The 13,980-nt window shown below is 55.2% G+C and overlaps 7 protein-coding genes across 7 annotated transcripts; 4 read left to right on the top strand and 3 right to left on the bottom strand.

Annotated features, from left to right (window-relative positions):
- Positions 1–1,226: 1,226 nt before the first annotated feature.
- On the top strand, positions 1,227–2,413 carry VTJ04DRAFT_6758 (uncharacterized protein; the record flags this gene model as incomplete). Its single annotated transcript, XM_069365012.1, has 3 exons — positions 1,227–1,345; positions 1,422–2,203; positions 2,280–2,413. The coding sequence occupies 3 exons, from the start codon at positions 1,227–1,229 to the stop codon at positions 2,411–2,413; spliced, it is 1,035 nt and encodes a 344-aa protein (XP_069218782.1).
- Positions 2,414–2,726: 313 nt separating this feature from the next.
- Positions 2,727–4,739, bottom strand: VTJ04DRAFT_6757 (uncharacterized protein; the record flags this gene model as incomplete). The annotated part of the gene is made up of 2 exons (XM_069365011.1): positions 2,727–3,531; positions 3,619–4,739. The coding sequence occupies 2 exons, from the start codon at positions 4,737–4,739 to the stop codon at positions 2,727–2,729; spliced, it is 1,926 nt and encodes a 641-aa protein (XP_069218781.1).
- Positions 4,740–5,855: 1,116 nt separating this feature from the next.
- VTJ04DRAFT_6756 (uncharacterized protein) lies at positions 5,856–7,412 on the top strand (the record flags this gene model as incomplete). Its single annotated transcript, XM_069365010.1, has 5 exons — positions 5,856–5,954; positions 6,006–6,160; positions 6,221–6,271; positions 6,396–6,466; positions 6,529–7,412. 5 exons carry the CDS (start codon positions 5,856–5,858, stop codon positions 7,410–7,412), a joined length of 1,260 nt encoding a protein of 419 aa, XP_069218780.1.
- A 98-nt stretch (positions 7,413–7,510) lies between these two features.
- VTJ04DRAFT_6755 (uncharacterized protein) lies at positions 7,511–8,591 on the top strand (the record flags this gene model as incomplete). The annotated part of the gene is made up of 3 exons (XM_069365009.1): positions 7,511–7,567; positions 8,055–8,187; positions 8,251–8,591. 3 exons carry the CDS (start codon positions 7,511–7,513, stop codon positions 8,589–8,591), a joined length of 531 nt encoding a protein of 176 aa, XP_069218779.1.
- A 31-nt stretch (positions 8,592–8,622) lies between these two features.
- VTJ04DRAFT_6754 (uncharacterized protein) lies at positions 8,623–10,452 on the bottom strand (the record flags this gene model as incomplete). The annotated part of the gene is made up of 1 exon (XM_069365008.1): positions 8,623–10,452. The coding sequence occupies one exon, from the start codon at positions 10,450–10,452 to the stop codon at positions 8,623–8,625; it is 1,830 nt and encodes a 609-aa protein (XP_069218778.1).
- A 791-nt stretch (positions 10,453–11,243) lies between these two features.
- On the top strand, positions 11,244–12,264 carry VTJ04DRAFT_6753 (uncharacterized protein; the record flags this gene model as incomplete). The annotated part of the gene is made up of 3 exons (XM_069365007.1): positions 11,244–11,288; positions 11,344–12,118; positions 12,179–12,264. 3 exons carry the CDS (start codon positions 11,244–11,246, stop codon positions 12,262–12,264), a joined length of 906 nt encoding a protein of 301 aa, XP_069218777.1.
- Positions 12,265–12,723: 459 nt separating this feature from the next.
- VTJ04DRAFT_6752 (uncharacterized protein) lies at positions 12,724–13,817 on the bottom strand (the record flags this gene model as incomplete). The annotated part of the gene is made up of 3 exons (XM_069365006.1): positions 12,724–13,478; positions 13,558–13,687; positions 13,752–13,817. The coding sequence occupies 3 exons, from the start codon at positions 13,815–13,817 to the stop codon at positions 12,724–12,726; spliced, it is 951 nt and encodes a 316-aa protein (XP_069218776.1).
- Between the last annotated feature and the right edge of the window lie 163 nt (positions 13,818–13,980).

Raw genomic sequence — 13,980 nt, 5'->3', positions numbered from 1 at the left:
GGAAGAAGGAAGGAAGGAAAAACTGTTCTCCTTTTCCTATTTCTCTTTTTTTCCTTTTTCTCTTTTTTCCTTTCCGTCTAAATATTGAAGACAAGGTTGGCTACAACAATCTAACATGAGCCCCCTGAATCCCTGAGAGAGCGACCGGCATGTACAAAATCACTTCAAGTCACGCGACAGACGGTTTCTCAGAGAGGTAAAACAGTGACAAACAAAGTCTCTGTCGAGTTGCAGGTGATCATGTCAGCCGGCTTACACGCCAGGGCGGTCGGGACAAGACGGGCACGTGATTCGCTAGGACTCAGACCCTTGTCGTCTCCTGCCAAGACCGGCGTTGTGTTCTGGAACCGGAACGGACCGGGCATGATCGGAACTTGGATGGCACATGTTGCTCTGCCTTTCCGGCCAACAACACGAAGAAGGGTCTCGTTCCTCTCGCCCGGAAGAAAACAAGAGAGATTTTCGATCATCCTCAATGGGCATCAGCAGTGATAAGGTAATCCGGGTCCTTCAATTACCTAAACATACCCTGAAGTGTGCACTTCCGGGTGCTCACTCAGCTTGCATTGCCACTGACACTCCTCCGGCGGCTTCTCTGAGCGCCCGTTCCCCGGCTCACCGGGGCCCCGCAATTGGCTCTGGGTAGCCTGGTGATGTCAGAGGGCCCCGCCGGTATAGCCGCACATTGCCGAAATCTGGAGCGGCACAACCACTCAAGTACCTATCTGACAACATTGGACAACCGCGCGCAGGCGGAACATTCTACGCAAGACGGGGATAAACGGGTTCTCGATTTCCAAATATGGGTCTCTTCGTAGAATGCCTCAGATGCGAAATGCATGATAGGCAGTTTCGGGTGGACCTGGAACGGGCGTGGCACCTTGGACAACGACGGGACGATATCAACCTGGCCTGGTCTGGCCTACCCTGGTGTTGAGCACGCGCCTCTCCTCGATGATCTCGCCCTTGTTGCTTTCCTTAAAAGAACTCTTGTCCCCTTTAAGTACCTGACTTGCCTGCTCCATCCTCCTGACCTCCATCTGTAGCTCCAAGTCCAGTCAATTGTCGTCATCAACGGTTCACCCCCTTTTCTCGGCTCAGTCCCAGCTTTGCATATTCCCACATCCATATATCCATACCCATTTGTTAGGCCTGCCAGCTTGTCATATCTCCGGTTGCTGTTTCCTTAAGAGAGTTCCTGTCGTCCAATTGAAACAACCGTCAAAATGATCGCACCCGCAGACAACGACCACGTTGGCGAGAAGGTCAACACCAACATTGTCACTCTTACTCGGTTCCTTACTGAGGAGCAAACAAAACACAAAGAGGCCACTGGTGACTTCACGTGCGTTCCAGCAACCCTCATTTCTCCCTGTCCTGGTGTTCAAAGTGTCAGTCCTAACCAACCCCCTTTCCAACAGCCTCCTTTGCCATGCCCTCCAGTTCTCATTCAAGTCCATCGCCTATTACATAAGGCGCGCATCGCTTGTTCATTTGCAAGGACTTGCTGGCTCGTCCAACACGACGGGTGACGAGCAAAAGAAGCTCGATGTCATCAGCAACGATCTCTTCATTGCGGCGATGCGCTCAAGCGGCAAGTGCGCTCTCCTGGTCTCAGAAGAGGAGGAGAATATCATCTTCTTCAAGGAGAACGCGCATGCCCGCTATGCTGTGGCCTGCGATCCCATCGACGGCAGCTCGAACCTGGACGCCGGCGTCTCGGTCGGCACCATCTTCGGCATCCACAAGCTCGCCGACGGCTCGACGGGCAGGCAGGAGGACATCCTCAAGCCGGGCAGCGAGCTGATCGCGGCCGGCTTCACCATGTACGGCGCCTCGGCGCAGCTCGTCATCACCATGAAAGGCGGCAGCGTTAACGGCTTCACCCTCGACAACGGCATCGGCGAGTTCATCCTGACGCACCCCAACATGCGCATCCCCCGCTCGAGGGCTATCTACTCCGTCAACGAGGGAAACAGCCTGTACTGGGACGACCGCGTCAAGAACTATTTTGAGTCGCTCAAGCAGCCGCAGGAGAACGGCAAGCCATACAGCGCAAGGTATATCGGCAGCATGGTGGCAGACGCGTATCGCACGTTGCTGTACGGTGGCATCTTTGCGTATCCGGCGGATAAGAAGAGTCCCAAGGGCAAACTGCGGATCCTGTACGAGTGCGCGCCGATGGCCATGGTGTTTGAGAATGGTATGTCTTTTCTTTGGTTTTCTTTTTATTTTTCCTTCGTATTTTCGTTTGTCACATTGCTAACATCCTGATTTAGCTGGTGGCCAAGCTATTGACAACAAGTTGCGGCGGATGTTGGATGTGGTGCCGGAGCATATCCACGACAAGGCGGGCATTTTCATGGGCAGCTACGACGAAGTAGAAAAGGTCAAGAAGTTCCTGGCAGCGTAAAGGGGGGTCAATGGACAAGGGTTGGCTTGGATATGGATGCGGGAGGATGGAAAGTTGGGTATCGGACATATATGGGTTTGGACAAATGAAAGGCATGAATGAATGTAATTAATCCGTTGAAGCCATGATGCTGTCTGCAAAAGAATATTTGACCGCTTTCTATTTTTCTTTGCCATGTTCCTCTATCATTGACTTTCGACAGGACTAGTACAATTCTCAAGGTTGAGAACGCGGAGAGGCGGGAGGCCAGGCTCCTTCGCAAACACCACGAAAGTATAATCCAGTACGTCTCCGTTGATGGCCGCGATGAGGATCAGGAAAGCCAATCAGGGGCAGAAAAATCCCCAACCTGCTGATACCCGAAGTCCAGTCGGTGATATTTCCGTAGCCGCTCCATTTGCTCAGACACCTCCAACTCGCGAGCGCCTTCGTAATAGATGAGCGGTGGCAAACGGATGGCCTGCTCGTTGCCCTTGAACATGTACCCATCTCCCGTTTCCACCATAGAGTGTCCGAGCTGCCACGTGCGATAGCCACTCCCCACTGGCGCCATTGCCCTCCAATCATCGAAACCAAAGTTGGGATCTACCGTCGTGAATGTGGTGTCGGCGGCTGTACCTATTCCAGGCCATGACAGCGGCGTCTCCTCCAATGTGACCTCTATGACGGCGTTCATCGTGCCGACATAGAAATTTGGTGAAAGAGTGCTACCCCGAGCTAGCGACCACACGCCAAGGTTGCGGACAGCGCGGAGGCTTCCAGCAAAGAAGAACTTGGCGTTGGGCCGACAATAGAGGGTTCGGCTCAGCCCATGGAAAGTGCACGGCAGGCCGTGAACATGATCGCATTGCCCGCGACGCTGGGCTGGGGCTGGCGGTTCCATAAAGGGCTGATAGGGCTTGGGGAAGGGTGCTCTGTCTAAGCAAGGCAATGCCGCAGAGTAGCTGTACGACTTCTTGCTCCATCTGAGATCAAATACTTGGATCATGAGAGAGTCGTCCGCGCCTGCCACGAAGCGCTCTGTACCATAAGCCATGAGGGTTTCAGCGGTGAATCTTGGGTCGACGTTGTCCTGGTATACCGTATCGAACGGCGACGGTGTACGCAAGTCTTGGAGCCTGTTTGTGTAAGTAAGGGGTTAGGGACATGAAAGAAAATAGAGAGAACATAAGAAGAGGAGAGAAAAGAGAAGAGCGTTTAGTTACCTGATTGTCCCATCTCTCCAGCCACTCAACACCAACTTGCCATGACCTCCTGCTCCTGACAATGGATGGAGAGGCTCCAGAGATCTCGGGGAAATGAAGGCATTTTCGTTTATGCCAAACTCGCTTACGAGTCGTTCATTCTTTGCTGCCGCGTGTTGTGTCCATCCCGAAGGCGTCGACGAGAGGTATTGAAGGCTCGGCTTGCACCCGATAACAGCCAGAGCCAGGGTCTCCCCATCTCCCACCCACCGTGCATTACACAACTTCCCAGAGCGCTTGGAGAAGGAATCTTTGAGCTCTTCCCCAATATCATAGGACAGCACGGGTGTGGACGAAATGTTACTGTCATCGGACAGATCGTAAATGCTGAGCTCCGTGTGGGTGGCCGCTGCCAACAGGCGCCGGTTGTTTGTCTCAACGACATCCAACGACATGATACCATTTCCCGAAAACGCAGAACTCCTGGAGGATGTCCGTGCCGAAGCCGGACGAAGGGTTGCAATGGCATCACCGAAGGTGTCTGGCTCTGCCGAGAGGACGCTGAGGTGACCATTAAATCTGCCACAGATCACGGCACGCCTGGCACCTAGGTCGACAACCTTGACAGAAACCAGATCCCCGTCGTTCTTTGTGAAACCAAGCTCGTCCCCGTCCTTCGTGTGCCATGATATCGCAGAGGGAACTCCCTTGCCCCTGCGTTTCCGATGCCGTCCCACGAGATTGGTGCCCCGTCCCCAAACCACAATTTCCTCCTTCGTTGCCGGGTCATAGTGGGCGTCCACGACAACCATCATGGTTTCTCCATGACTCGGGAGCCGGGAACCCTGGGAAGCTCTGCCAGGAAGGATGGCATGGAACCGCAATGCTCTCTTGTCCCAGCAACGGCTTTGCCAGGTCAGTGATTCAGCCAGTGCGCGCCATCCGCCACGCGTGGCTGAGCCGGACACCGCCAGCGAGGGAAATCGGTGACGGACGAAGATTGACCAGCCATCGTTGGCAACAAAGTGGCAGAACCGGCGACAACTGAGGGCAAAAGATCTGACGTCCCGCGCCGTGTCGAGATGGGCGAAGATGTGGAAGATGATATCGTCGGGAAGGTCAACCAAACGGTGAACAGTCATTGCTTCAACGGCGGGGGCGACCAGCGCCTGGAGCCGAATTAAGTTGATGGATACTCTGAGGTATTGAGAGGGGCATTGATTTTAGAGGGTTCGTGTATCCGATGGAAAATGCAAGATGTATCATGTTTTGTGATGAGTCAATCCTGACGTCTGGCTGCCTGCTGTGAGGTAGCCAAGTGCGAAGTGACAGGGTTAGGGTTATAAGTGGCTGTTGCTGCCAGATCTTTTCATTTTTGCCTCTTCTCTTTTTTACTTTTTCTTTCTTTCTTTCCTTCTTTCCTTCTTTTCTTTATTTCATTTTCTTTTTTTCTTTCCTGCTTTCCTTCCTTCCTTCTCTTCTTTCAATCTGTCTTTTTTTCTTTCTGTCTGTCTTTCTACATCGACAATGTAACAATGATACCCACGTACAGTTAAACACTTCTCATCCACGAGTCCATGAAGCAGCTCCAAACAGTGCGATCATCAGTAGCATCAAGATTTGGGACATTCCAGCTTTCTGGGTGTTGTTGCATTGGGGCAACAAAGCCTTGGTGATGTGAACCCAGCAGCTTGGCAGATGGATTCCGATGCAATGACATCAACGACCGTCCATTGTGGCATGTGATGGACACCTTGACTGCCAAGGAGTCTGTCCAGCCTTTGCTTGGCTATCAGAAATGCATTCTATGGCATGCTCACAAACACGAAGATTTCACAAGAGAAACCAGTCAAGCCTTTTCACGTTCTCGAACAGACTTCTTTTCTCAAAGATGTTCTACAGTCATCAATCAACAGAGGACTTACCCCACGAACCTGGAAAGCATGTGAACGAGTGCGGCCCACAAGGGGGAACACCCCTGTCCACCCCAGACTGCGCTAGTCCATTCCCGGAATTTGCCTCGGCCGGGCGAACCGGGGCCGACCTCACAGCATCAGCCGCCCGTCGCCGAGGTCTGCTGAGCACAACCGACGTCGTTGGAGTCCCAGAACCGTTTATTAATCTGCCTTTCTCCAAATTCCCATTGCCTTCGTACTTGTACTCTTGTGTTCGACCATCAATCTTCTCTCTTCCGCTGACGTTGCTATTGCACTTTCCCCCTTTTCTCCTTTCACATAGACAAACAAACAAGATCCAAAATGGGTGCCGCAGCTCGCATTCAGCAGATCGGCCAGCAGATCGCTGGCGGTGCTCCCGCCAAGGGCAAGGCCGCGATCCTCGAGAAGAGGCCTGATGATGTAAGTGCCTGTCAATATTCTGAACACCTCGATCTGTGCTGACACCTCCAGATTGTCGTTACCGCCGCTCTCCGGACAGCGTTCACGAAGGGTGGAAAGGGCGCCTTCAAGGACACTCTCGCCTCTGATCTCCTCGCTGGCGCCCTCAAGGGTATCCTCGAGCGCTCCAAGATCGACCCGGCCCTTGTTGAGGACATCGTCGTTGGGTGAGCAAAGAAACCCATCCTTGCCTACCAGAGCCGCCATATCTAACGCAATAACAATAGCAACGTTCTCTTACCAGGCGGAGGGGCTACTGAGGCTCGCGCAAGTGCTCTGTAAGTTTCCCGGCGTTTGAAGCTATTCCCGTCTTCGTGTTTTTTTTCTTTATTTTTTTTTCTTGTTTCTTTTTTCTTTTTTTGGAATGGGATGGGATGGGAGGGCTAACAACATAATCATCAGTGTCGCCGGTTTCCCCGTCTCTACTGGCGTCCATACCCTTAACCGGCAATGCAGCAGTGGCCTGCAAGCGAGTATGTGGGCCTGGGACCGCAGGAAACAGTCAAACTGAACTTAGACTAACTGGGTGGTATAGTTGTTGATATTGCCAACGCGATCCGCAGTGGCATGATCGAGATCGGTATCGGCGCTGGTGTGGAGTCCATGTCGAACAACTACGGCCCTGGCGCCGTCGGCGAGTTCTCCGAGCTCCTTGAGTCTCACCCCGAGGCCGCCAACTGCAAGGTTCCCATGGGTGTTCTCTCCGAGCAGATGGCCAAGGACAGGAACATTACCCGCGCTGCCCAGGACGCCTTCGCCGCGGAGTCCTTCCAGAAGGCTGTCAAGGCCCAAGCCGCCGGCCTCTTCAAGGAGGAGATCCACCCCATCAAGGTCAAGTACACCGATCCCAAGTCGGGCGAGACCAAGGAGATTGTGGTCGACAAGGATGATGGCGTCCGCGACGGCGTCACGGTCGAGTCGCTCAGCAAGATCCGCCCTGCCTTCGCTAAGGACGGTTCCATCCACGCCGGCAACGCCAGCCAGGTCAGCGACGGCGCCGCCGCCGTTCTGCTCATGAAGCGTTCCACCGCCGAGCGCCTCGGCCAGCCCATCCTGGGCAAGTTCGTCCAGGCCTCCATCGTCGGCGTGCCGCCCCTTCTCATGGGCATCGGCCCCTGGAAGGCCATCCCCAAGGTCTTTGAGCTCACCGGTATCTCCAAGGAGGATGTCGACATCTACGAGATCAACGAGGCCTTCGCCAGCCAGTGCCTGTGGTGCGCCAACGAGCTCGGCCTGCCCAAGGAGCGCATCAACCCCAAGGGCGGCGCCATCGCCTTCGGCCACCCGCTCGGCTGCACCGGCGCTCGCCAGGTCTCGACCCTGCTCTATGAGCTCCGCCGGACTGGCGGCAAGATTGGTGTGACTTCCATGTGCATTGGCACGGGTATGGGTATGGCGGCTGTCTGGGTTGCGGAGTAAAGTGAATAAGGGATTAAGGGATGGGGGGAAGAGAGGGGAGAACCTTTTGTATACCTATTTCGTTTGGCCTTAGCTAGGTTTCAGGGTCGGATGACATGATGTATGTTCAAATAGGACAAGGCTTACGGGTTTTGGTCACTCAACATCATGAGTTGGTACGACTTTGTGCTTCCTTAGTACTGCATTGGTAACTTCTCGGCTGAGACCTTTAAGTGACAGTGCCTCACTATACCTGAGTTCTCGGGTAGAGTGGACGTTTCGTTGACCAGATTACCTGAGATGAACTCTTTATCTTATTCTTCTGTTTTCTTTCCTTTTTTTCTTCCTGCCTTCCCAGCAGTTACCGAATTAATAATCCTGAGCGAACTCATCTTGAATCGTTCGGATGGCGCGCTGCCACATTCGTGGTGGTGTTGGATTCGGGAAAGAATTGCAAACATCACGAACTGAATGATTGAACGCCGAGTCTCACTGTTAAAAGTCAATTTCCCGAAGCGCCTGATTAATACTCTCTACCTTAGGCCGCCACCAACCGAGTCCCCTAACTGTAGAAGTACTAAAGAAACTCGTCACATCATCATAAATCAGGCAACAAAACCGTCATGAACACACTGACGTCCCTCATTAATCTCTAACCTTCAGACCGTGCCTCTCGTGACTCCGGCCCAACAACTGCATAATAAGCTTCCTCCTCTACGCAGTCTGTCTCCTGCCTTCTCTGGCAGGAGATCTCACAAGCCATCGCTACATCTACAAAGAATAAGTAAACAAAAAGGTAAGTCCATACGCATGTTGGTTGTTTGCCGAGCTGCCGTCGAAGACCCGTAGACGCCTAAAGGTCCGTCTCGGCTAGCTCGGCCTCTGGGCGGGCCGCGCATGCGACCCAACACAGCCTCTCGTTCATGTCTCAGTCCCCCGCTTCTCAGCCTTACAACCAGTCCAAATCACCAGGAATTCCCGCGATCAAACTCCTCGGGGTCATTCCATCATAATCATCGTCACTTCCAACTTTCCCACAGCGGTCCCGTCTCTTCGACGGTCCCCTCGACCGCTTCTGCGTCTGTCTCGTTCCATTCCTCTCCTTCGGCCTTCCCCTCTTCGCCGGCTTCATCCAAACCACATTCTCTTCTTCGCTCTCCGTACTCTCGATGTCATCATCATGGGCCCCATCCACCATAATCCCTTCTTCAAACTCAGCACCGACCGCCTCCTAGTGGCTAGCGCTCAGCTCAAGCGGGCTCTTATCCCACATCATCCTCAGCAACGCGACCGTCCCGGCATCCTCTGCGCCGTCAAGCAAGCTGGATCCGCTGAGACGGGATCCATGGCTGTCCTGACTCTCAGGCGGGCCTTGACTTTGACTGCGCCTGCGCTCGTGCATGGAATTGGCCATCCTGTCGTCTTCGGTGCCAAAACTCGAGCTGGCGCTTTGCAGATTGGAAAACCCTCCTCCACCAACGCTGCGCGGGGTGGTGGGCCGACGAGCACCGCCGTTCATCAGATCCGCCATGCTGGACGGACCATTACTTGGAGACGGCACAAGGCCGTGTTCTGATGAAAGGCGGGATCGTGGGCCAGCGGTGCTCACGGAGCTACCGCTCGCAGGTTGCGGGATCCGGCGGCTGTTTTCCATGCCTGGGAGCTGCATGATGCGGGAAATGGAACGGGCGACGGGGTTAAGGTGGCGGCGGACGGTGAGATACTCCATGCCGGTGCGCTCGAGGGTGCGGGCAATGCGCGGATCGCGAGAGTCGTAGTTTATCGGAACCCCGGCGAGGAGCGCGCCCACTCCAGCACCGGCGCCGGCGCCTACCAGACCTGCATGGGGTTGTGCGGCTTCGAGACCTGAGCTCGCTCGCTGGAGGTTGAGCTTTTGTTGGGTGCGGTTCATGGACTCCCCTCCCCGCCGACTGCGGCGTTCTGCCGGTTTCTCGTCGTCACTGTTTTCCACGGCGGCGGCCGCTGCTTGGCGAGCGTTCAAGGCATCGATTCCCCGTGCCTGTGAGAGTGCGCCTTCGGACTGACGCCGTCTTTGTTGGTTGAACCCATCCGCTGCCCGACTGGCGGCCGCCATAAACGACTCGCCGGCAGTGCCCGACCCCGCGTCTTGACTGTTGTGCCCGACAAATCGCGACGTCAATTCGGCCTTGCCGCTGCTTCCCGGTCGCGCTGCCATTGAGGTGCTAGGGGTGTCTCCAGAACGCTGACTCTGGCCGGCGCTCGAACCGGGAGGTGATTGATTCCGGATCGAGGGCGGCCGGGCAGAAGCGGTTTCGGCCGTCATCATCGGTGGGGCGCCGTGCGACGGGGTTCGCGAAAGGATACGTGACGTAAGGTAAAGGTTAGTAGACGATTTATCTTTGGTGCCGAGATCTGTTCCGTTCTGCGCTTCCCCTCCTGGCATGCCAGCCTGGCTTGTCCCGTCGGCGGTCGACTGATTATGAGCAGAACTCACGGTGGACCCGCGGCGTGAGAGGTAAGGCGAGGCAGAGCCACTGGCGTCTACCCACTCGTCCTCGTCCTGATCGTCTTCGTCGTCGTCGCCCAGGTTGAATTGGACGCGTGTGTTCCCCTTGAGCTTGTTGACGGTCGGGTTCGACACGGATCGTTGGAGGACAGCGGCCGACTTGGATCGTTTTGGAGCCTCAATGTGAGAGCGGTTGCGCTTTAGGTTCGAATGGGACGAATCCCGCTTGAGGTTTGTAGATGAAGTGTCGCGGGCCAGCTTAAGCTCGGAGGTGGTGCGACGGTGAAGAACGGCTCCTGCTCCTCGCTCGGGGGACACTGAGCCGTGTTTCCGGGTCAACTTTGATGCGGCGACGGCATGGTACTTGGAAAGAGCCTTGGACGAGGGAATGCGGGCGTGTAGGCGCGCTCCTGTGGCACCTCCCACGACATGCTTCTGGGGCTTTACGCGATGATGTTGCTGCGGTGGTGGTTGCTGCTGCTGTTGTGGTTGGTCGCCGAGGTCGACAAAGGGCGCCGCAGGCTTTTTTGATTGGTTGGCGCCCGATGCATCGCTGTCTCGATCTCGAGCCATCACGTCAATGGCGGACCGTCCTGTGTGTTTCGGTGCCTTATGGTTGCCAGACGGAGTGCCCGGCGCGGCGTTGTCTCAGCGTGATACTCCGTCCACACTGCTTCACTTCTAAAGGCTGTGGATGGCTGCTGGCTCCAAATATGATGGAAGCATCAAACAGCCCCGTGGCGCGCTATCAAAGAGCCGTAAAGTAAGCCGAGTCGCTCCAATCTCCTGTTCCGTCACCGGCTGCGGGATGCGACAGATCAATTCGTCATAACCTGAATTCGGGTGACCAAAAGGGAAATATCTTGTTGCACGGAATCGGGTCAGATGTTGGCTCGGCGAGATGGAAGAACTGGTCTCTGAAACAGCCAATTGGGAAGAGTTCGGCGTCGATATTTAATGGAAGACCTGACGTCGCAGCACAGATAAAACAGATTGGAAACTTCCAGGTTTTGCCTTCGAATCGAGAGGGAGTCGAGACGTTCATCTCATTCCGTCGTCAACCGTGAGTCCCACCTGCCACTCCGACGCCAAAGCGGTGACAGCCACATTACAGAGGTCCGTGCTATGATTGGCTCAGACATGTGATTGCATTGTGACGTAATGTATCGAATTTCAGTGCCAACGTAAGGTACGTTACGCCGTCCCAGCGCAGGAGGCAAAAGCGATAAGGTCTTGGCACTTGTGATCCGCGGTTTCGACGCAACAACGCATCATCCACACCTCCATCCATCAAGCCTCGCCAACTCACGAAACGCCCCAACATCACAGTATCCCTTTTTGTTCTCTCTTCGAAAGCACACGCGATGGCCGCACAACTCGAGGCAGATCGTAAGGAATACGAGAGCCAGGTAAGCCCAACTCGAGCCTCCCATCCTTCTCGCCTCAGACGCTGACACACTCCAGCTCGAGCTCGTCGTTACCTCGCTTCGGGATGACCCCGACAATGCCGAACTCTTAAGCCTCAAGGGTGAGCTGGAGCAGATGATCCAGCTCATTGACGATTCTCTCGCTGAACTCAAGCCCAAGTCTGAGCCACCCAGGCCAGAGCCGAAGAAGGCATCGCCGCCACCACCCGTCGAGCAGAAATGGTCGCGCGAGAATCACCCAGCATTCAAGAAGGCGGCCCCGCCCGAAGAGAAGGAAAAGGAACCCGAGATCATCCACTACCAAGTGAACGACAACGTCATGGCGAAATGGGTTTCCGGAGACAAGGGCTTCTACCCGGCCCGCATCACTGCCGTGACTGGCTCGTCCACGGCACCCATTTACACGGTCAAGTTCAAAAATTATGATACCGTCGAGACGCTGCGTGCTAAGGATATCCGCCCCATGGCACAGAAGCGCAAAGCCGATGGCACCACCGTGTCCACCAGCGCCAGCACCGCCGGCCCAGTATCCGGAGCCACCGTGACCCCCTCACCGATTACGCCCACGGCCGCGACAAACAACGGCATAGTTGTGTCAGGAGCCGCAGAGATTTACCCGCATGCCCAGGCTGCGAAGGCGGCTGCCGAGAACCAAGACGACAAGCCGAAGCCCAAGTTCAAGAAGGTCAAGGCTTCCAAAGAGCTTGAAAAGGGCAAGGCCAAGTGGCAGGAATTTACCTCCAAGGGCAAATTTGGCAAGGCTGTCAAGAAGGATAGCATGTTCCGTACGCCAGAAGGAATTAATGGGAGAGGTAAGCATTATCTATCTGAAATTTTGCGTTCGCGTCGGGCTTCTTGCTGACTTGTTCTAGTGGGCTTTACCGGGTCTGGCAACCCGATGCGGAAAGATCCCGCTCGAACCCGCCATGTCTACCAACCAAATGACGATCTGGATTAGGCTAACCCAGCCTCGATTTTTCCTAGATGCAAATTGGCGCCTCCGTGGCCGAACGGTTCGGAACGGTCCGGCCGATCCAGAGCAACGGCGAGCGGGATGTGGTTCACGGCGGGGGGTTCAGGGGCTATTCCACAAGCTGGCGTTCGGTTTGCCATCATTTGGTTCACTCTTTGTCCCCTACTACTCTCATCTCATGCGGAGGCTAACGTGGTCATGGGGATCATTTCGAGTTCATGATCGATTCCATCTCGCGCAGTTTGCTGCCATGCATGATGGCAGGTAGCATGAAGTCTAGCGTACGTAGGATTAGTGGTACAATGTAATGAGATACCCACGTACTGGCTTCCAATAGTGATTGCTTACCTACCTATGTATCCGAGGCGTTCCTGAGCATTGTCTATGTCATCCGAGGTATATGTCATAGATATTATGATGGGCTCGCATACACCTTCTCAGCTCCTAATCAAGACTCAGCCCAACCTTCCCCGCCAATTTCCTCGCGACATCTATGAACACCTTCGCCCTCTCTGACTCCGGTTCCGCAACCACTGTCGGCTTCCCCCTGCTTCCATCATCTCCAATGTTTGGATGTAATGGCACGTCCCCTAACATCTCCACCCCCTTTTCCTTACACATCTCTCTCACTTGCTCTCCACCACCAAACACCTCCGTCTTCTCACCGCAACATGGGCAAACAAACACGCTCATATTCTGCACCACCCCGAGCACGGGGACACCGACTTTGTCCAGCATTCCCACCCCCTTGACCGCGTCCCGCACCGCCAGCAGGTGCGGCGTGGTAACCACCACTGCCCCGTCCAGCGGGACTTGCTGCGCAATGCTCAACGGAACATCCCCCGTCCCAGGAGGCAGGTCTAGCACCAACACATCCGCCCCACCTGCCGCTTCCCAGTCGACAGCATGAAGTAATTGCTGGATCGCTTTCAGCAGCATCGGACCGCGCCAAACCACGGGAGCGGAAGGGTCGCCGCCGCCCCCGGCGTCTACGCTCCCTGCGCCCGACGCGGCGAGGACGTAGCCGATCGACATGGTCTTGACGCCATAGTTGGTGATGGGGACGAGCTGGTCCGAGGCGGACAGGCGGGGCACGGCGCCGTGCAGGTTGAAGAGGGTCGGGATGGAAGGGCCGAAGATGTCGGTGTCGAGGAGGCCGGTGCGGAGACCGAGGCGGGCGAAGGCAAGCGAGAGGTTGGCTTTATTTTGTTGAGGAGGTTGGTGATGGAAGTGAACTAGGTTTGGGTGTAAGAGAGGGTTGAGGGTAACTTTACGCACCAGCTACTGTGCTTTTTCCGACGCCGCCCTTGGCAGAGGAGACGGCAATGATGTGGGAGACGCCCTTGATGGGACGTTTCTGGGGAAGCCCCCGCTGGAAGCGGGGGATGGTGCCTTTTTGGGGGAGGCCCTGGAGGGGGGGTTAGAGAGAGGCATGGTCTTTCAAGTGATGCCTCACGGTTGAAGTCACTTACAAGAGGATTCTCATGTTGCAGGGTGCGACTCGTATGAAGGAGTCGTCTGGACAAGTGAGATCGCATTAGTAGTTCGTGAGCAAACGCTCCTGTAGTATCCTCATCAATTCAAATTTTGAATAGTTTTTCCTGTTTGCTTGCGCGCCCTGAAGCTGTACATTGGAGATGAAGAAAACATCAAGCTCAACGCTGGAGTGATCGAGTTGCTGTCCCGCTGTAACGGAGACCA

The sequence above is a fragment of the Mycothermus thermophilus genome (assembly GCF_041956435.1).
Source record: "Mycothermus thermophilus strain CBS 625.91 unplaced genomic scaffold VTJ04scaffold_4, whole genome shotgun sequence".
NCBI classification, from domain to species: domain Eukaryota; kingdom Fungi; phylum Ascomycota; class Sordariomycetes; order Sordariales; family Chaetomiaceae; genus Mycothermus; species Mycothermus thermophilus.
Note: the sequence above shows the minus strand (reverse complement) of the source record. Positions and strands in the feature narration are given on the sequence as shown.